The 23,079-nt window shown below is 34.0% G+C and overlaps 2 protein-coding genes across 3 annotated transcripts in view; one reads left to right on the top strand and one right to left on the bottom strand.

Moving 5' to 3' along the window:
* Positions 1-17,167, top strand: part of LOC123703404 (tyrosine-protein phosphatase 69D) — a 37,760-nt gene extending 20,593 nt beyond the window's left edge. The window contains exons 14-26 of one of the 2 annotated variants that reach the window (XM_045651356.1): positions 626-767; positions 1,515-1,691; positions 2,935-3,146; positions 3,658-3,761; positions 4,639-4,778; positions 6,441-6,632; positions 7,533-7,682; positions 8,128-8,305; positions 8,878-8,993; positions 9,528-9,659; positions 10,853-11,025; positions 11,632-11,767; positions 12,225-17,167. In XM_045651356.1, the coding sequence (XP_045507312.1) occupies positions 626-767; positions 1,515-1,691; positions 2,935-3,146; positions 3,658-3,761; positions 4,639-4,778; positions 6,441-6,632; positions 7,533-7,682; positions 8,128-8,305; positions 8,878-8,993; positions 9,528-9,659; positions 10,853-11,025; positions 11,632-11,767; positions 12,225-12,296 (1,924 nt within the window). In that variant the 3' untranslated portion in view covers positions 12,297-17,167. Of the gene's footprint in view, positions 1-625; positions 768-1,505; positions 1,692-2,934; positions 3,147-3,657; positions 3,762-4,638; positions 4,779-6,440; positions 6,633-7,532; positions 7,683-8,127; positions 8,306-8,877; positions 8,994-9,527; positions 9,660-10,852; positions 11,026-11,631; positions 11,768-12,224 lie in introns of both variants that reach the window. The other variant, XM_045651355.1, reaches the window with a different exon arrangement.
* Positions 17,168-18,458: 1,291 nt separating this feature from the next.
* On the bottom strand, positions 18,459-19,239 carry LOC123703405 (protein lethal(2)essential for life-like). The gene has a single exon (XM_045651358.1). It carries the CDS (start codon positions 19,135-19,137, stop codon positions 18,601-18,603), a length of 537 nt encoding a protein of 178 aa, XP_045507314.1. The 5' UTR covers positions 19,138-19,239; the 3' UTR covers positions 18,459-18,600.
* Between the last annotated feature and the right edge of the window lie 3,840 nt (positions 19,240-23,079).

The raw sequence follows: 23,079 nt of genomic DNA, 5'->3' as shown, positions 1-23,079 counted from the left end.
GAAAATACATATATGTAAGTACACACGCATACGTGTACGCGTGCACGTGCACGTATACGCACACGCACATTAAGACACAAATATTGCATCGAAATCCATCCATCCCATATTATCCATACTAATATTATAAATGCGAAAGTAACTCTGTCTGTCTGTCTGTTACTCAATCACGCCTTAACTACTGAACCAATTTGCATGAAATTTGTTGTAGAGATATTTTGATACCCGAGAAAGGACATGGGCTACCTTTAATGCGAAATATGTACCATGGGCGAAGCCGGGGCGGACCACTAGTATTAAATAAATAAATAAATTTGCAAATGACACATAACGAATTAGTGATAGCAAATTAAAACTTACAACGTTTAAAATAAAATATCAAAGTTATTTTTTATACGAAAAAATTGTGAACGATTTGTTCAGTCAAGATTGGTTCAAAAATATCATTCAACTTATTTTTCTTACCAAAACCAAAACTGTTTCACAACGTCGACTTTATTTAAATATTGATAGCATATAAGATTGACGTACTTCTTTGATTTGTTAAATTGTCAAATTGCCAATAATTTAAGTACAAAAACTAATGTAAACTTATGTTAAAGTGTATAACTTATGTAACTTGCAGATACGTAGTGGGTCACATAGGGCGGCAGCAGCTCGGTGGTGTGGCACCACCCGATATGCCGCCAATACCAATAGACCAACTACCAGCGGCATATGCTGAACGACAGGCCGACTCGGATTACGGCTTCCAGAAGGAATTTGAGGTATTTGTATTTACTAATAGGATGATATATTATGATGATTTTTTTATAGGTAATGATCGTTAAATGGGAAGTTTATTTCATGTGTAAGGGATTCTAAAGTTGTATCGAGAAATTTTACCAAACTTTACTGTAAGGATAATGTTTTATATAATAATAATTAATTTTTAAGGGAATTGAATTTTGAATTGATAATGTTTCCTAAATTAAACCTTTAATAAGGATTATTTTATGTGTTAACTGTTTAGGAGTTCAGTTTTGATATAGAATAAGTATTGAAAAACTTTTGATTAGATTTAAACCAGTTTTTGTTTGTTGAAGTAATGTTTATCCGGCTCGAAGGACCATTTTTTGTAAGTTGAGGTTATTTCAAATTATCTTGCAATATTTGTAAATGTGTGTAACTTTTTAGATTTGTAGTAGTTTTCACATCGACAGTCACCATACATTTCATTTTAGATATATTTTCTAAAAGTATAAAAAATACAGTGTATCCTTCGTTTTTCTACCTCATTGTCATTTTTCTAATTCTAAATTAAATTTTGTTGCAATTTATGTGTCTTGTTAAAAATTTATCTTTTCACTTCATTATTATTCAAAATTCATTTTGTTATAATCTATTTGTCTTGTTAAAAGAATATTGTTTCGTTTATCTGTTCACGACATCATTATTAAAAAATCATGCCATTTTCGCTCGTCCATTTCACCAAATATTATAATAAGAAACGAAACGCAACCAAGTTGTTGCAGATGCTGCCCGAGTGTTTCCCGGATCGCACGACACACGCGTCTGAAGCCCGGGAAAACCAGGCTAAGAATAGATACCCGGATATCAAGGCGTATGACCAGACCCGGGTCAAACTGAGCCCCATAGATGGAGTGCCGGGAAGCGATTATATCAACGCTAATTACGTTATGGGGTATAAGGTAAGTGTTTTTTTAGGTAATTGTGTGAGAAATTTGAGGAAATTCGTTAAAGATAATGCAATTTGAGATGTTAGTACAAAATGATAAGCATATGAGATTTTTTTGGATATTTTTTTTCTGATAAATAAATCAACATACAACAATATAAACAATAGATAAGCAGGGTTTTTGTTCTAAAATTATATGAAGACAAAGCCAGAATAAATTATATTTTATTGAAACACCAATATTCTTAAAGTAGTAATTACTTTAAGAATATTGGTAAATTTTTCACCATCCCACAACACTCACTTTAAATAATTTTGTATACGTCTTTGTATATTATGTATTGTGTGTCTTTTTGTTTATCCCGATGTGTACACTAATAGCACTATACATTAAAAGATAATAAATTAAAATTGAATACAACCACTTCATCGCAATATTGCCTTCAATACATAATTGAACTTTGCGTCGTAATGTTGTTTAAAAATTTCAAAGTATTTGATTACTGCAAAGTCAAACAAATGTTACATTTAATAAAGATAGGATATTTTTGGATATTTAGGAAAATGTTGTACTTAATAATGGCAGGATATTTTTTCTCTATACTATAACTTCTTCTAGCTCTATCAAAAATAGTCTAATTAGCCACAAATATAGAGCACGGTGCATGCACTTAGGCGTCAAAATGTTTTGCATTTCCCAAACAACTTGAGCACAACATTTCTAACCCGTGTGATTGTCTCTATGCTTCCTAAGGACCCCTCGGATGTTAATCAGGTACAGCATGACGCTTCTTATGTGTTCTTTTTTTTTGTGTTCTGCACGAGGGGGTAGTTTTGAAAGTGTCTAGATATTCTTGTCTTAATATAGACTTTATAAGGTATATATAGGATATGTGTCACTTCTCTAGATAAACATAGTTATAGAGCGAAATACATCTCTGTCTATTGTCAACTAAAATTATTTTTAGTATATATTTCTTTACTTTCGCATATTTATTGGCAATAAGATTAGTTACAATAGATCACTTTTATCCCGTCACAATTGTGACGTAATTGCATCCTTTATTGATCTAGTTGGACATTAGAACTAAGTTATATTCTATTCTGCAACATCGTATAGCCGAATATAAGATACAAAATTTTATTGATTTTTACGCTCTGGACATAATATCTTAAATGGAATAGACACATTTTTCATTGCTTTTCATCAATAATCCAAAAATCGTATATTTACCCCATAAAATGCCCCAACCCAGGAGCGCAAAAAGTTCATCTGCGCACAAGGCCCCACTGACACAACCGTAAACGACTTCTGGCGCATGATCTGGGAGCACGGCCTGGAGCTGATTGTGATGCTGACCAACCTCGAGGAGTACAGCAAGGTGAAGTGCAGCAAGTACTGGCCGGATGAGGTGCGGGGGACCAGGGCCTTTGGGGCGATCACAGTTCACCATGTTTCGGAGAAACGGTGAGTAAAAACTTAATTTTATATATGGTTCTGCTATGATGTGATATAATGTGATAGATATTTGTCATAAATTATCATAAATTATCATATTCTTTGTGTCTTTGTTTAATATTATAAAAGTGTAATTCGGTTGTCGAAAACTAGCTTTTTAGCTCCACTTCTTGTGTGTTAGCTGTTTGTTATACATTTTAAAACTCTATCTCAGACGAATTATTATTATTTTTTTTTTCGCGATTAAATTATCCTACGTCCATGTGGCCATCTTATTATACTGTCCCCTTTTTTTCTATAAATTTTTAAACTCATCATTCGCTTTCAGTTTTATTTTCGTAACAAAAGACTTGTTAACTCTCCAGGGTTCTTATCTAATTATACCGTCTCAATTTCAAGCATATCCTTAAAAAAAAATCTTGTGCCCTTTAATAACATAAAACGCGGTATTTTTCGACCTTATCTTTAAAAATAATGTCTTATTTTATTAGTTGCTAACACAGATAATCAATTTTTAAAGGTATTCCGATTACATCGTGAGGGAGTTGAGAATATCGAAGCAACCATTAAATTCAGACGGACAGCCTATTTCGGAAAACAATGGAGTCGCTAAACGGAATGGAGGTAATGAAATACTGAACATTTTATTTTTAATCTGTTTTATCAATATATATTTTTAACAACAACAATTGAATTCAAATTTTTAGTCAAATTGACTTGAACTGATTTTTTATAATTAAAAAACCTACTTAAAAAAAAAACCGGCCAAGTGCGAGTCGGGCTCGCGCACAAAGGGTTCCGTAGCAGCAAATATAATAAATTACAGTTAAATCAACCTATCTCAAAAACTATAAGAGATACTTTGATCAAACCAAAAATCGTTGAAAGAGTTAATTAGCATGCATCACCTCTATTTTTTTTAGAATTTTATACCCCGTAGTTATAAAAATAGAGGGGGGGGGGACATACTTTTTACGACTTTGAGAGCTGATATCTCAAAAACCGTTCACTTTAAGAAAAATGTTTTTTAGAAAACTTTATATCATTTTAAAAGACCTTTCCATTGATACCCCACACGGGTATGTACATCGAAAAAAAAAATTTCATCCCTCAGTTACATGTATGGGGGGCCCCACCCCCAATTCTTTTTTTTACTATTTAGTGTCATATTTTTGTAGCGGTTCATACAACACATATTCCCATCAAATTTCATCACTGTAGTACTTATAGTTTCCGAGTAAATCGGCTGTGACAGACGGACAGACGGACAGACGGACATGACGAAACTATAAGGGTTCCGTTTTTGCCATTTTGGCTACGGAACCCTAAAAATTGTGCAATAGAATAGAATTGAATAATTATGATAATTTTTCTACGCAAATATATTTATTTTATCAGATCAAGGCCGAAAATTGCATTGCCAAAGTTTGGAAAAGCAGTTGAATTTTAATAAGTTTTCCAGAAGTAAGGATAGTTAAAGATAACCCATAATTTTTCCCAGATTGTGGTGGGGGTGAAGTGAGTGCACCCACATCACCACAGACCAAGGGTGAGAGCCGACTGGTGAAGCAGTACCACTTCCTGATGTGGAAGGACTTCGCCGCGCCTGAGCATCCGCACTCGATACTCAAGTTTATCAAGGTACAGTACTCACTAGATATAAGAATTTATTTTATTCATTGCGTTTTAAGAATTCATCCATTAAAAAAATAAAATGCATCTGAAATTTTATGAGTATTTTTTTCGTATTCAACGCATGCAAAACTTTAAATCTTTTTAAGCCTAGTAGGTCTTTTTGACCTATTGTAATTAAATAAAGTGGTATAATTACGTTATGAGCTATTGTAGTTATTATTATTGTGATGAATACAGCGCGTAAATGAATCGTGGTTGAGCAGCGTTTGTCTGGGCTATAGTAATTAAAAAAAAGAGCGTGTGTGCCGAGCACACGTGTTAAGTGAATCTTCTTTGGCAAGATTCAAAGATACCAAAATCTGCGACGTTTTTCTGAGCTATTTTAATTAAATAGAGCATCAACGTTACGAGCTTTTGCCTATTTCGTTTTTGGAGCAATTTTTGTATAATATTAATATATTACCATGATGCGCGAGAACGGAGCGTCGGCTGCCGGCGTTTAAATAAAACTATGTATAAAAGCTTGTCCAATTTTAATACTATTTGTATAAATTACAGCACGTGAACGAGATCACGCGGTCTTGCGGCCTCTGAGCTATTTTTATTGTATAAAGTGATCTGCGTTATGAGCAACAATAGTAGTACTTATCCTGATTATAGCGCGTGAATTAATCGTGATTGAGCGGTGCCTTATTGAGCTATTATAATGAAAAATGCCGAGCCGAGCACACGTGTCAGAAGTGAAACTTCTATGGCAAGATACCAAAATCTACGACGTTTTTCTGAGCTATTTTAATAAGATAAAGACAGTATCGATCGATCGATAAGATATAATATATAGTACGTACGCTTTTGTCTATTTCGTTTTTGGAGCATTTTTTGTATGAATATGATAGTAATTGTCGTGCTGAATACAGCGCGTGAACGAGGCGTGATATTGCGGCGTATTTCTCGGCTATTGTAATTAAATAAACTTTGTATTAAATTTATGTTCAATTCGAATAATGGTACTGCGTGTGAACGAGGCGTGATCTTGCGGCGTCTTTTTTATTTATTGTAGTAAATTGTATATAGTAAATTTCATATTGAATATTGTAACAGAGGGTGAACGAGGCGTGGTCTTGCGGTGTGTTTCTCGGCTATTGTAATTGTATAATGGTATCTGTGTTATGAGCTACAATAGTAGTAGAGTGCTTCTGTTATTGCTTTTTTTATTGTTGTTTAATAAAACTATATAAATAGTATACATGGGAAACTTATTGCTAACTAGGTTTCCGCCCGCGGCTTCGCCCGCGTAGTCAAAGAACAACCCGCATACATCCCGTTCCGGGATTTCCGGGATTGCGTCATTTTTTCGGGATAAAAAGTAGCCTATGTCCTTTCTCGGGTATCAAAATATCTCCATACCAAATTTCATGCAAATTGGTTCAGTACTTTAGGCGTGATTGAGTAACAGACAGACAGACAGAGTTACTTTCGCATTTATAATATTAAGTATGGATTTATATAAAACAAAAAAAAACAGTATAGTTTATTAGGCGGTCTTATCACTTAGAAGTGATCTCTTCCAGGCAACCTGGAATATTTTTTATGTTGGTACTTTGGAGATTCTAATAAATGTATGTTTTTTTATATTCTAATAAATGTATCTAATTATCGTGTATGCAGCGCGTGAACGAGGCGTGGTCGTGTGGGGTGTGCCGCTCGGTGGTGGTGCACTGCTCGGCGGGCGTGGGGCGCACGGGCACGCTGGTGGCGCTGGACTGGCTGCTCGAGCAGCTGCGCGACGCGGCCGCCGTCGCCGTGTTCGCGTGCGTGGCCGAGCTGCGCGCGCAGCGCAACTTCCTCGTGCAGTCGCTGGTCAGTGCCACGTCATCAAGATAGATGGGAAGAATAACCATTTTTGCTCACCTACATCATATTGTTAAATTTCCTCTGATTTTTGGGTTGCCTGGTAGAGATCGCTGCCTAGCGATACGGCCGCCCTTTGCTGTTTCTTGTCTTTGTTATATTATATATTTATGTATTTTCAATGCAATAAAGAATAATAAAAAAAATAAAAAATGTTGTGTGGTTTTATGAAACCACGGTAAAAGTGAAACTTTTTTTCACACTATAGACATTTAACTAAAAATTATCGTATTTGTACGATAATTATCGTACGTATCGTGCGTCACGCGACATGCGCTACACAGACCAAAAAGTTTGAGACGATGTAATAAAAGTTTCACTTTAAAAATAACTGAGCCGAGGTGAGGTGCATGTGTGCGTGCGTGTAGTATACAGACGTAAGTGTGCGTGTGTGTACGCGTGTGAGTGCGTTACGTCACTGAGTCACGTGAGTAAGTGCAGAACGGTGCATGTGTGCGGGTGAGTGCGTTTGGGTACGCAATGCGGACGTGTTTGCGTGCGTGCGAGCGTGCGTGCGTGCGACCAACTCCGCTAGATAAATATGTTAGCTGTTAGATAGTTGAGATGTTATTTGTGTAAATAAAGTATATAAATGATTGGTTATTGGAAAGAAGCTTAAATTAATTGAAATGATGTTCAACTATTTGATCCACTATAGATGATATGAAAAATTAAAAGCAGAAATTCTCTTTCTTTCTGTTAAGAAATATAATTTAGATCACTCTTTAGTGATAAGGCCGCCCTCTGTGCTAGTTTAGCTATAAGTTTTAGTTTTATGTTATTTGTATAACTAGCATAGTAAAGTGTCATAAATAAATAAAAATAAATAATTTATAAATATTTTCACAGAAACAATACGTGTTCGTGTACCGTGCACTAGTGGAGTACGCGCATTACGGAGATACAGAGATACCGGCGTCCAAACTGAAGAGCACTATCGACAGACTGCGCAGCACACCAGAGGGAAGTGATAAGAGTTTAATGGAGATGGAGTTTGAGGTAAGTGAACTTAAAAAGATGAAAATTTTGTTGATTCGAAGAAGCAGTTGTTATAAATGAAAACATATGTCATTTTCGTCTATGTTTGGTTTTTCTGTATTGATTAATACTGACGTGGTCATCGTGACTCAAATTAAACTTAACGTATTACTACTTTATGATTGAAATTGCTAAAAGTACTATTTGCAATACGTTTAACTATTTAATCGATGACAGGAGGTAATCTGCCTAAAAACATCCATTAAAGTGAATAATCGATACAGACTTGAAACATATGACAATCGGACTTGACACATGTGGCAATTTTAAACAAATGTACAGTTCTAACAAAACGAAATACCATATTATTATGCCGTCGTTACTAGGTTACGTTGTTGAATTTTGTTGAACTGACAAATGTTGCCTATTAAAATGACTACTATAATAATAAATTCTCCCCCCACAGAAGCTGATCTCCCCCCCACTATCGGAAGCGGGCAAATCGTGCGCAGCGGGGGGTGGTGACGAAGTGCGCGCGCGCAACCGTTCGCCGGACCGCCTGCCGTACGACCGCAACCGTGTCATACTCGCACCGCTGCCCAACAGGGACTACTCGACTTACATCAATGCGTCCTTTATTGAGGGTACTTGTGAAAAATAATTGGCTCAAAAAAATTGCCGCATTATTAAAGTTTTAACTTACGATCAATAAAAAAGATCGATTTTGACTTACTCTGCAGTAGGGTACTTAGAAAAATGAAAGTTAATTGATTAAAAAAATTACACAGATTAGGTCGATTTTGACTTATTCTGCAGCAGCTAATCGATTAAGCGTCAGTTTGGTAATTACATACTAATTATTAAATAAATAAAAATTTGTAGGTAAACGAATAAAAGTTTATTTGACTCAAAAAAAATACACAGTTACATAAAATTTGTAGTTACATCAATTTTTACACTATTTGACACGTATTAACTTTTCCTTCAAAAAATGAAATTTAGTTACTTTAAGCTACATACCAAATTAAGAGTTCTTCTTAAAAAAATAATCAATTAGATTCCTACTCTTTTACTTTTTACCCACAACAGAAAAAATTAAGTCAATAAGATTGCGTCTTCAACATTATCTCGTGTTTAATATCTTTATTAAGCGACTTCTACACTAATAAAGATTATTTTACACTATTTCTCAGCTCACTAATTAATATTTGCCCAGGATACGACAACTCGGAAGGCTTCATCATCACGCAGGACCCTCTACCGAACACTATCATGGACTTCTGGCGAATGGTTTCTGAACATAACGTGTCTACCATTGTTATGCTTAGTGAGGTAATAACACAGTTATATTATGTCATGTACTATATAAAAATAAGCCGGGTTTTTCTTCCTGACGCTATAACTACAGAATGCACGAACTGATATCCAAGGTTTTGCATTCGTTGGAAAGGTCTCGGGCTCCGTGAGGTTTATAGCAAAGAAAAGGTGTCTCTGGTGGCGAAACGGAGTTCGCCCGGTTTGCTAGTTATCCATAATTTAAATAGGTTGAAAATATGCAATCAAGTGTGTATGACGTATGTATAGTTAAGACTGAATCGTGTGTACGCTGCGTGTCTGTAACTGCGACTTACTACTATACTAGACTAGCTGCGCTCCGCGGTTTCACCCGCGTGGCTCCGCCCCTGTTGGTCTTAGCGTGATGATAGCCTATAGGCTTCCTCGATGAATGAGCTATCTAACACCGAAATATTTTTTTCAAATCGGACCAGTAGTTCCCGAGATTAGCGCGTTCAAACAAACAAACTCTTCAGCTTTATATTATTAGTATAGATAGGGCGGATACGTAATGATAAATAAATGTTCCAGTTGGGCGAAGGCAAGTGCCCGCGCTACTGGGACGACGGCACCGTGCAGTACGAGCACATCGCGGTCGAGTACGAGGAGAGCGAGTCGTGCCCGTACTACACGCGGCGGCACTTCACCGTCACCAACAGCAAGGTACTATTAATATCTTATATATAAAATTCTCGTGTCACAATGTTAGTCTGCATACTCCTCCGAAACGGCTTGACCGATTCTCATGAAATTTTCTGTGCAAATCGGGTAAGTCTGAGAATCGGCCAACATCTATTTTTCATATGTAAAGCCGGGGCGGACCGCTAGTTTATCTATATATTTTTTTTATTTGGACAATACTTTTGTCATTGCCATACAATTTATTTATTTTATTTATTCATGGAACACACAACAATAAATGCACATTATATTATATATAGGAAGACATTATCTATTTAATTGTATCTAATGTATTAATCAATTATTGGAGAACAATAAATAACTGGACTCATAATCAAACTAAAAATTGTCCGATGCGAAACTCTGCCCTCGCTTCTATTAAGCAGATTTTTCTAATAAGCGATTTTTAATGTAACACACATGTGTCGATACGCAATCACTACATAGTATAGAACAAAATCGCTTTCTCTCTCCCTATGTCCCTTTGTATGCTTAAATATTTAAAACTACGCAACGGATTTTGATGCGGTTTTTTTTAATAGATAGAGTGATTCAAGAGGAGGGTTTAAGTATATAATTTATTAGGTTTTAGACAAAGCGAGCGAAGCCGCGGGCGGTAAGCTAGTACAATAATATAACGCTACTCGGTCATTTCTTACGACATTTTGATAGATGATAATTATTAATATTGAGTTGTTTAATGTTTATAGTACGTTAATATACAGGGTGTCCCACTATTGGTATACTAAGCGTGAAGGAACTTGTAGTCTTGCATACACTGATCACGTAAAAAATACTTAAACAACAAAATCACGCCAAAAATTTTTTTGCTATTTTTTTCCTTAAAATTCATGTTTTCTTCTCTAGCTTCGCGCAGCCAGCATATAACACTTCGCTACTGTGAGCATTTTATCAATGAAAACAAAATAAACGATAGCTCACGTGCGGGTGGCATAGTTGTTAGGTTGCTTTTTAGGGTTGTACACAAAGACTTTTAAGAATTCGTCTATTTGAAAAAAAATGCATCTGAAATTTTTTACGTACTCAGCGTACGCAAAACTATAACCTCCATTGAGCTTAGAATACCGACGGTGGGACACCCTGTATAAGTAAGGGATATGTTTTGTATCTTGTCTATTGTCTAAATGTTTGTCTATTGTCTTTTGTATCTCCAGAGTGGCGAGTGGTGTTCCGTCCGACAGCTCCAATACCACGGCTGGCCGACAGCCGCGGGCCACGTGCCCGAGGTGACGCGTGGGCTGTGTGAACTGGCCGAACTTGCGGCGCCCTGCCCGTCGCCCTCCGCGCCCCCGACGGCGCCCTCGCGCCCCGTGCTCGTGCACTGCCAGTGAGTTACTTGAATATATAGTAGGTGTATAGTACTTGAATGTAATAGGGTCCAGTGGTGTCATTGTTTTCAAATTCAAATGTTTGTAAGTGAACTAAATGTGATTTTAAATAGTCAAATTTTATAATGTATAGTCCGTTCGCGTTAAGAAAATAGTGAGTCATCAGTGCAACTACAGGATGAGGGTGTATTCACAGTGGAGAAGAAGTACAAAAATTTTTTTAAACATCAAATTATTATTAATGGAAAAAAAAATGTCTTAAAATTACTTAAATCACTATTCAGTATCGCTAGATTCTTCAGTTTTCAGCCGGCGGACAACGATGACTCACTATTTTCTTAACGCGAACGGACTATAGTGAACTAGAAGTGTTTATGGTCAAAATACAGGATGAAATGATTATAACACTACGTGTATAAAATGACTGTACCTATGGACTATGTTTTGCAACTAACTTTTTAACTATTTGGAAAAATTGTATAACCGTAACACAATGTTAAGATTTGCAAGCATTTTCTTTGTCTACCCGCTAAGTGCAATAAATATTTTTTATTTTTATTCAATGGATTGTACATCCCAAAATTCAAGTGTATGTTCTCACACAGGTTGGGAACAGAGCGTTCGGCGCTATTTGTTGCTCTGTGCGTGCTCACGTGGCAACTGCGTCTTGAACGGCGCGTCGATGTTAGTTGCGTCGCGCGGAAACTGCGCGCACAGCGAGCGCACACTATCGACACCGTGGTAAGTGCACACACACACACAAACGTCTATTAATTTGTAAAAAAAAGATTTTAATCTATAATGGCAGTATATGTGTGACTAAAGATTGTATATAACCTTTAAATTACCATATACGAGCAATTAAACATATTTGATATTATATTGATTTGCAAAAAAAATAATAAAAGAGCGTGTGTGACTAGCAAATTTTATCAAAGTGAAACTTCTTTGGCAAGATTCAAAGATACCATAAACGTCGCCTTGGAGTGACGTGACGGTATTGCCATGACGCGACCTTGAAATTTTACTCTCATAAAGAAGTTTCACTTCAATAACACCAATCCTTGTAACTTTTAAAGTATCTATATAACATTAAACATGTTCCAATAAGCTTTTTTTTCATACTTTAATCCAACACACAATAATTTAGTATCAATTTCCCTAAAAACATACACTAATATTGAATATCTTGTTTCAGCTGCAATACGAATTCCTCCACCGAGCCATACTGAACTACGCGGAGTTACACAATCTACTCGACGACAGCTAAACACCATAAACTTCTAGAGGTTTAATAATAACACGTCCATAACTTTACTGGCAAGTTTCTGTGTCACTCAACAATTATTCTGAAAAATCACAAAAATATATAATCTAAATTTATTAAATTCACACAAGATAATAACTTCATTTTGACATTGTTACACTTACACTAACACTTGAAATGACACCTAAATTAGTGTCAAAGTGTATGATTTCTCATTAGTTACATTTATCGGTAGAAGCAATGAATAATCACGAAAAAAGTGTTTAAAGTAAATTGTGACACACATAACAAGATAATTAAATTTTGGTGTTGTTTAAAAAAGTGGTTTCATGGAACTTTTATAAAAATGTGTGTTTAGGAACCATATAGGTCATTCTATTTTAGGGGTTTTATATAATCAAGTATATATATTTTATATGGATTTGAAATATGTGACACAGCAACTTCACAGTGAATATGGCGACTAGTGCGAAGTTCGTGCAAAAACAACTAGAATATTCTATGGAACAATTTGTACTGACTATTTTAGACTCTCCACTCACTGACGATAAATTATTTTGGTACACGTGTATCTAAGGAATAAACGTTAAAAATAAAGTATCACCCGTGTCAGAAAAGGATAGACATATAAAACGACCGCCTGCTGTCTGGCTTGCACTTTCGATTCCTAAACTTCGGGTATAGTCAGTGGGTATTTAAAAATTATTAAATTATTTAATATTTGTATGCACCAATATAGCTGAGATTTACGTACGTTTAGTACAATCAACAAAAAAAAATACTTAGGTGCTTTTTTAATTCCATTTTTTCGCAGTTTCCCGAATGTAGCGTAGATCTGACTTTTTGTTATGTTTTTTTTATGTTTAGTTTCGATATGACGGTAGGTAAGGCTTCGCCTGTTGACGCTTTGTGTTCGACTTAACGAGCAAATTATGATTATTTATATTGGTATCATGCCTGTGGTGTAGTGGCAATTATAATTTGTAGTGAAATTTATATAAAAAAAACTAGCAAACCGGGCGAACTTCGTTTCGCCACCAGAGACACCTTTTCTTTGCTATAAACCTCACGGAGCCCGAGACTTTTCCAACGAATGCAAAACCGTGGAAATCGGTTCGCGCATTCTGGAGTAATAGCGTCAGGAAGGAAAAAACGACTTATTTTTAATTAGTAGTAGACACTAGACAGTCAAATACGTAAAGAATACGAAATAACATTATGGATAAATTTTTAGTCAAATGATTGACTTACACCTTTTTTTTAAGTGGGGAAATCTTCCAAAGATACCCATGGCCCCAGGGAAAGGTGCCGTGGATAGCATACTTTTACAAGTTTGAATTTATACAGTATACCATGATAACTTAATCATTTAGATATTTATAAAATTATAATTTCCATTTATAAGCCCTAGTGTAAACTACCAATCGTAACAATGTCCAAAGAGAAGAAAAAAAATATTGTATTTATTTTTGGTAACGTAGCGGCCATACATAGCATTTTTGTTTGTTTGTTTTCAATCGAAATCGTGTTAGGGTTTATAAAACCTAAGGCCAAAAGTCTACCCCAAGCACAAATGGCGCGTGCGTACTGCAAAACATTTGTAAATAGGCAACAATCGAAATAATTTTATATCAAATGTATTCGTAAAATAGTTGACGTGAATCAATACATAATAAGTGACTATGAGAGCTATTAAAAACATATTTGGATGTAATATCAATACATTTTTGCATTGTAAATAACCATGAAACAATTACTAAAGTATGCACGACGCCGGAAGTTTTCGATGAATTTTACATTTTTAGTTTAGTCGTGGTTGAATTTCGTGAACGCACACTGAATTCAGTTGACTCAGTTTACTTGACGAATATCAATCTAACAACGTAAGTACATATCTTGTAACAAAATTATTTGATATGTCAATAAATACAGCAAGTATTTTTCTTTATCACAAAACATTAATTTATAAAAAAAAAATTCAATAAAAATTAAAGTATAAAAAATGACGTGCCGATTTTTGTATGGGTACCTTTTATGTTTTGTCCTTGTCGTGTGTACGTTGTTAGAGCGAGATGGAACTAGTGTGAACTTAGTTAACTAACTTCAGTTTGCGTCAACGGAACCGCCATTTTATGACTGTTTATTATCTAGCTAGGTATAGTTTTAAGGTTTTGTACGAAATAAGCGTAACGTGCAACTGTGATGTTATACATACGGACGGAAGTATTCAATTATATTAGTTTTTTAATTAATAAATTTTGTTCGTATTTTTTTGGAAAGGTGTATATTATTTCTGAATTTTCTTTTGATATTTCAGTTATTGATTATAGATAAATATGTTGTGTTCTGTCTTTTCTATTCTTTTTTTTACTATTGGAAAGATACAGTTAAAATATTAGTATGTAATATTCTTTTTCTGATCCCGGTATAAGTTCACGATAATTTTAAGACTAGGTACCTACTATAAAAATAAGAAATTGGTGTCTGTTTTTTCTAGTAAGAGACAACTACACAGTTTATCATTTAAAAATACATGATCCATTTTAAAAGTTTTTTTTATAAAATAGCTTATTAAATCCACAAATTATAATACCAGAATATCGTGTTTACGCAAATTAAAAAAAAACTATATTCTATAGTCTCGATGTTAAATACAGATTATACTAAATGTCTAGATAGATTAAATATGTCACAGTTTTAAAAATAGATCGTATCACATGTAATTTAGTCTATACCCTTAATATCCCGTAAGTATATTATAATAAGAATTTTCATAATTAGAAATGTCAAAAATCTTCTATAGTATGCAAACGGGATACTTTAGTACTAAAATCTACTATTTTCTACCGCCTAAGGTCTACAAATATCACGGTAGTACAAGTAAAGGAACACAAATAGATAGTTTTATAGGAAATATGACATCGCAGTTGCACTCTATAATAAATAATAATGTATAGACGATTATCGTTAGGGATATTATTATATACGTTTGAGATTTTTATAAAATATACATGATTTTTTGGTATTTTTTTGTCAAAAATCAATAAATATCTACATAGAGTTTATGCAAAAATATTTTTTTTTTAAGAAAATTAAGGAAATAGTCTTTTAAAAGTATTAGGTTACATGTTAGGCAGAAAATAATATATTGTTAAAAAATCAGTTGAAAAATAATTGTCTTATTTCGACTTCAAACCGTAAATATAATGTAGTTTCTTTAGTCTATTTAAACATTATTAATATTTTGTAAATATCTCAAAAGTAACAGGCGTCCTCTTGGACACCGGCTTGCGTGTATCTCTGTGGTATTAGTATCGAGGCTTTTTTTTCCTATTTTTTGTGATTTACCGCCATTTTGTTGCGTCATTAACGTGAATCGATGTTGATTTGCGTATAAGGGGGATCTTATGCAGTATTACGTGTACTTTTATACTATTAAATGTGTGTCATATTGGTAAGCCAAAAATATTGTCAGTCTTGTGTCATAAGTTTAATGTAAAATGCGTAATAGAAACGTCTAAAAATATGTTTCTTTTAAAACTCCAAATATCTAACTCAAGTTTATGCTCAAATCTTTTGACTATACTTTATTAATATAAACAAAAAGTTCGTATGGCTAGTAATTTTTTTTACTCAATTCGGATATCGAAAAAATAAACACGATCGGTATATACCATTGATATTTTAATTATAAAGATCCCAGCGTTTAAAATTTAAGGTTTGAAAATGATCTCTTAAAATTGTGTTCACATGACCACGGGATGCAAGCGGGCCAAAAGTGCGACTGACAGTGTGTATTAGCTTATATTTAAAGTACGCTGTAGGTATGTTACGAGTTTTTTATGAAAAATTAGTGTGTAAGTTAGTTTTCATACGATACAGCGGGGTTGCGTGTAATGGAATGCGTTTTGGCCTAAAAATTAACAAAAAATCAAACAAAATAAATTTTACGAAAAAATACTCAATTGGCGATGAAAATCTATCTTACCCACCTAATAATATGTAAATATGTTTAGTATACATTGGAGCGTTCCATTCGACGCAATGTCGTTATTTAGGAGTTCAAATTAATACACAGAACACAATGCTTGTATTGAATGTATGTTTCCGCGCTTTTCTTGTGCAGTATCTATGACAATTATAAAAAAAATTGGTGTCTATGACCTGTATTAGATTAAAAAAAACTAAGCGTTTCAGTGTCTATGTTAATTGTTCGAATTCTATTTTCATCGCGGGATTTGAATTGTTGTCGATGGTCGACTTTTTTCTATTTATAGTTGCCACAGATATTGTAGAATCAATGTATTTCTAGTCTTTAAATCTGCTGCCAATTTTGACTTAAGTTGTAACACGAACGGATCAACTGCCAGTTTTTTGTATTCTTTTTTTTAAATATAAAAACGATTATATAAGATAAAATAAACCGTTTCTGAGATAAATAACATTAAAAAGGAACAATAAAAATCTACATATTTGTATACATGTGTTTTTGGGTAAAATTTAAAGAGAATTTTGAGAAGAGGCATTTCAAATATTATGTTCATATTAATCTTTTTTAGTATGTTATTATACAAATCCAACAATTTCCACAAATGTACGGAATGGTATCAACTTTTACGCGTGTTTAAAACTATATCTTACTATCTATATTCTTAAATAACACATCTATGCTTGTATTCTTTAGTTTATAAACTAATGTTTTTGACAAAAAGTGCTCGCTATTGTAAATATATAATAGGTAGTACCGCGCACACGGCTCGACTTGTAGATTTTATATAATTGTATTCAACGCAGCTCTAATGAAATATTTAATATTAAGTTATGTTTTTATTTTTGTAAATAGATATGCAGGTCATGTAATATGATATTTTTGAAAATATACCAATATTTAGAAGGTTGTTGTTTTATTTTTTACAGAGTTACAAATGACCCGAACTTTTGTGGGTCATTTGTAACAGGATGGCGGTTCTACAGGGGTCTTAGTACGCAATGATATAAAGAAAAATGATGGTCAGAACGCTGATACCGGATACCTTAAGATACTATAACGTTTTATATTAGAGTATCTTAAGATAAAATATTACAGTATCTTCACCGTGTGTGACGCGCTTAATCCTTGTACAATGTACGTACTGGTAATATATACCACATAATATAAAACTTAGCAAGAGGAGCCCAAGACAACAATCAAATAAATTATTTATAGAAACTTTGGCACAAATCCAAAGGGGTATCGTTGAATAAAGCTTTTACAAAATATAACTAAGCGAAAATCAAAAAGTAGAAGACGTAACTTCAGTTTACGCCTAAACTATCGACACGATAATAATTAACTTAATACGAAGAAAATCAATTAGCCCATTTACTATATTTTAAATAATAAAACATATTCCTTATTATTTTTTTATTAACACATATTTTATTGTATATAATATGAGATCATTTAAAAATAGGACAGTCGTAGCCCGAAATAATGGGGCACGTTTTTTTATTGATGACTTGCATTGTAAATAAAATTACTTCTCTACCTATTATGTTTAGCTAAACTTGTTTAAAGTACCTAATAAAATGGTAAATAGTATAAAACAAAGTGGCTTCTCGTTCTCTGTCTGTCCTCTGTATACTCAGATCTATAAAACTACGCTAGCTATTTTGAATGGTTCAAGAGAAAGATATAATATAGGTAATAATTTTGATCCTCTTCTATCTCGATATTCAGTTATGAATATTTTATTTTACAGGATGTAGACCGTACTCAATGTTGTACGTATTGTTGTTGTGTCAAATCGTAGAATTGAATGAGTGTAAATATAATATACTAGCTTTCCGCCCGCGGCTTCGCCCGCGTTTTCAAAGAAAGACCCGTATAGTTCCCGTTCCCGTGGGATTTCCGGGATAAAACCTATCCTATGTGTTAATCCAAGTTACCCTCTATATGTGTGCTAAATTTCATTGTAATCGGTTCAGTAGTTTTTACGTGAAAGAGTAACAAACATCCATACATCCATACTTACAAATGTAGATGATAATAAATTTTAGCATCACCTCAATAATTTTGATATGAATCTTTTGTGTTACGGTTAGTATGTTTTATCAATAAGAAAATATCTAATATTAATTGTTTATTGTTTCTAGGTAACTAGTGGGGAAATAAAAATACAATGATATCTTTACAAAAAATGATAATCGTATATTAAGCGTTTCATAAGTACAAACATAATATAATAATTATTATAATACTGAGAATACATAATCAGTCTTGCAAAAAAATCATAACACCACAAGATTTTACACCTAAATATTGAAGTTATTTCTCTCCATTAGCGCTAGCCTGTGACGTCTGATCCTTGATTTCCTTTCTGACTGGTCCAGTTTGTGCGATCGGCACCGATCTCTCGTTCTTCAAAGCTGGAGCAGTCCTCGGAGCGATAACCGTCAACACACCATCAGATGAAAGTCGAGATTCAACAGTTTCTGGGTCGCAGCCTTCAGGCAGGGCGTAGCGCCGGATGAACTGCCGTGAAATAAATCCGTGCTCATCCTTTTTCTCTTCATGCTTTCCCTCGACCACGATGAAACCATCGGCGGTCTTTACTGTAATCTCTTCTGGCGAGAAGTGCTGAACGTCCAAGTTGACTTGAAACTTTTCTTTGTCGGACTTGATAGTGGAACCGACATCTCGCGCGGCAGCAGCCAACTGGCGCCAGGGCCGGTAGTAGTCCCGAGAGAGCATAGGAGCAACAGCCGCTGTCAGCAAATCATCAGGAGTCAGTGCCAAGCCAAAGTCCTGGTCCAGGATGCGGTGGGGATGTTCGTAGCCAAGGATGAATGGTAGAAGAGACATTTTGTCGCTTTTGTCACAGAGTTGAGTGATAACTTCGTATAATCGCAGTGCTTTCGCACCAAGTCGCTTTCTGTATCGCTTTCCAAATAATACTTGCTGGTTTGCCGGCCGGCGCGGTTTATATATAGCTGCTGGGGCGCCATCTAGTAGCGAATGGAAACATCTCGAAACTTCGCGGCGTCGGGCGCTTTGTTTGTATTCCTGCATGTTCTAGACCTTTCATACAACCTAACCTGTATTTCATCAGTGTGCGTACGATCAATTCGTTTTTTGTTCGTGTGAGTGCACCGAATGCCCTGTCCCAGACGTTTCATTGATTAAATTACAAACCGTCCATCGATACTATGAAGTGATATTATGTATTGTATGTATTTCGTTGTATCGTATCATTTACCACTAAATCTAATTGTATAATCCAATATGCTTGCTGATACTATTAAAATTATGTTGCTTTTTATTAAAAATCAGAAATAAATATAAAATCGCATTCAATATTAACCTTTCAGCGGTCGCACCCTTGCGCCGAACACAAGCAGTCGCGCGCGGTCTGTGATTCCGCAAATTTAAGTGTCTCGTTTGGGAAAACAAATGAATATTTCGACTTCTTGTATAGCACATGATTAAAAAGAGGTCTTAAACATGTGAAATAAAATAAAAACAATTTAATTACTCATTACTTCTTTTATTTGTACTTAATAGAACAAAAGTCTATAAAAACTCAAAATTTTTGACTCTGGGTGGAAATCACCGTTATAAATCAACATTAAACAAAACAAAATGAAATTTTCTTTTTTACAATTAACAATTATAAACTTGACTATAATTATCTTAGAAATAAATCACATTCATCATCAATTGGCACTGTGTAATAGGAACGCTAAAATGACACCTATTTTTGAGATCATTTCACGTAAAGTTCTAGAATAATCTAAATTATAATGAAATGAAATAAAGAAAACATACCTAAAAACTACTTATTTTTGTTTAGAATAACTATAATAAACTATTCGTCATTAGTGTCCATAATATCTACTGGAAATGAACATTCTCGGCATATAACAATCACATGTTCTAGGCACATGTGTTTTTCACATTTGAAACAACTAAGTATACTTTGTTTTGCGGTTCTTTTTCATTAAGCTCAGCGTCTGATTGAACACACTCATCCTATGCTGGTGAAATTTCTATTGGGTCGTCTTCTTGGTCCGAAACGTCATCGAAGACCTCATCTTCTGATTCCACCTCCTCTAACATGCGAGATATTCGACATTCTAAGTCTTCGTAATTCATTGTCTACAACAAAAATACATTGTTAAAACTATACTTTTATATTATTATAGTCTAAAGCATAAAAAGTAATAATAAGATACAAAAAACATAAAATATTTACCTCGGCTTCGGTTTAATTGCATTGGATTTTTCTCGAACACAATCGGTCGCGCGCGGAATCTGAGACCGCAAACACAAATAAGAAAGCACATGTACATGCAAGGAATGTCACAGGGCTACTGAGAGGTGCTACCTCACCCCCTCGAAGGTATCACGGAAGCGCAAGCGTCTATTGTTTACAGTTTCAGTATATTGACTAAAATAAGTTCGTTGCGGACTCAGAGACCGCGCGCGACCGCTGGAAGGTTAAGATTACTTAAAGTTATTTATAAAATTGAATAAAAATAATCCGAATGATCTAATATTAGGAGCGTAGTTAGCTTGTTTCGTCATCTATTAACATCAGCTTTCATTGTAAAATCTGCATCTCTATTTTGTTTTAAGTATTTATTTGCTATGACTAGACATGTTAAATAAATAAATAACAACCGATTAAAAAATTTAAAGATACATAACGTATTTGTTAAATTTTTAGTTGTAGGTTACTTGAATTGAGTAAAAGTGTAATTATTTTACGCATAATAATAATAATTAACAATAATTAATTAAACCTTTACTTTTTTCTGACAAGCCTTTTATGTAGGAACATGGTAGGTACCTACCTTTGATCACTCGTAAAATCAACATTACATTTTTTTATCACAATGAGCTCCTAAAAATGCTCTGACGATTTTTAATAAATTACTCTATCTACTTTTGTTTTGGTTTGTAGTTATTTCCTGATAAGAGCGGCCTAACGTACAGTCTGCAGATCTTATTTGTATCCGCTTGTATTTATAATAGTTACTTAAGTAACTACTATGAAAAATAAAAATAAAATACTTCAAATTCAAATTCAAATTTCATTTATTTACAAGAATGTAGTTACAAAAAAGGTGTTGTTACAATGTTCGATATTTATATATATATATATAGTTGGGTACCTACCTACTTAAATTTTACTTTTCCCAACGACTTCGCTAGCGTATGCAATAATTTTATCATGCATTAAAAATACAACAGCTACGGTTGATAAAGTATCTTATATTCAACCTTGGCCAGATATCAGTTCAGTGACTGGGGATGTTATATTTTGAAACATCTAGAAAAATGCGTGAAAGCATTTTAAAATAATGAGGTTGATTTAAAAAAATAAATCCATTTGATACCTAACTACCTATCATATTTAATTAGTAAAATTCAATAAAACCCATCACTATCTTTCGTGAAAATTGGGGACACTGAATAAAATAAGTACTTATTAGCAAAAAAAAGTTTATTAGTCATCATCATCATCTGTAAATAGGAAGGAAAACCCGTTGCGAAAACCTTACTATTAAAACCTATCAATACTATAATAGATAAGTAACTTATAAGTAAACTATAGCTTTTCGCGGTTTCAACCGCGTTGCTCCACTCCTGTTGGTCTTAGCGTAACACATACAGTACACAACCTTCCTCGATAAATGTGCTATCTAACACCGAAAGAATTTTTCAAATCGGACCAGTAGTTCTTGAGATTAGCGCGTTCAAACAAACTCTTCAGTTTTATAATATGAGTATAGATTACAGCAGTGGAATGTCGATCATAGATGACTATTGAATTATTGACTTATAAACTGCAGTTTTATTTTATAGAATTTATAGATATTTTTAATCTCAGATTAATAAAATATCTTTCTTATGTTCCATTCAAATTTTATAAACGGTATTTCATATACCTAATTTATTTAGCTATATAATATGAGGCTATGAAAAGATCCCCCACAAGGGGACATGGGACTTCACTTTACTTTGTAGCCACCTGGATAATTAAAATCTTGTAATTATCAAGGTGATTACAAAGTAAAGTGAAGTCCCATGTCCCCTAGTGGGGTAAGGGGCAGATGCATTATACATCTGTTTCACTGATCGATTTTCTTTAGGCACAAGTGATCAGCCAGACCGAGATATTTTTTTTTTCTTCGTCTCCACTGGGAATCGAACCCAGGGTTTACGCTCACGCGGCAACCACTGTACCAAGGAGGTGGTCAAGATGGTTAGAGCTTATGTGAAAATTAATATAATAGGTAACTATAAGGTACTTCTTTAACACTGACTGCTCTACTTTTTCTGATGATCTATTTTGTTGAAAATGTGAATTAAAGTAATGGAAAAATAATAATTAGTAAAGAATCCATTTGTGTCGAATTATACCTCAAAGTAGGTAACTGTTAAAATTTAGAATATTTTAAGTAATACAAACATTAATAAAAATTAATATTTAATGAACCATACACAAATAATAATTAAACTATCTACGAATAAAGATATCTTATGATAAAGTACAAAGCATATACAAAGACACAAAGTATATTCCAGTTTATGGTTATATTTTGGGATGTCTAGAAAGTACTGGAAATTTTATTGAGCGACCTCGAACTTGATGTTGTCTCTTTCATCGCAATGGGTTCACGCAAGGATAGTTGCACTAGGTCAGTGGCTAGTTATTTGTGCTACTCTCCGCTAGATGTCAATAGTAAAAGTTTTCTTAAAATCATTGCCAAGCCAGCATGGCTTTATCTTATTCAATAA

This window comes from Colias croceus, chromosome 26 (genome assembly GCF_905220415.1).
Source record: "Colias croceus chromosome 26, ilColCroc2.1".
In the NCBI taxonomy this organism is placed as follows: Eukaryota; Metazoa; Arthropoda; class Insecta; order Lepidoptera; family Pieridae; genus Colias; species Colias croceus.
The sequence above is the reverse complement of the archived record's forward strand: the minus strand, read 5'-3'. Positions and strand labels throughout refer to the sequence as shown.

Excerpts from the sequence above, each read along its gene's own strand:
- LOC123703405 (XM_045651358.1), bottom strand. The coding sequence starts at position 19,137 with ATGTCTCTTCTACCATTCATCCTTGGCTACGAACATCCCCACCGCATC.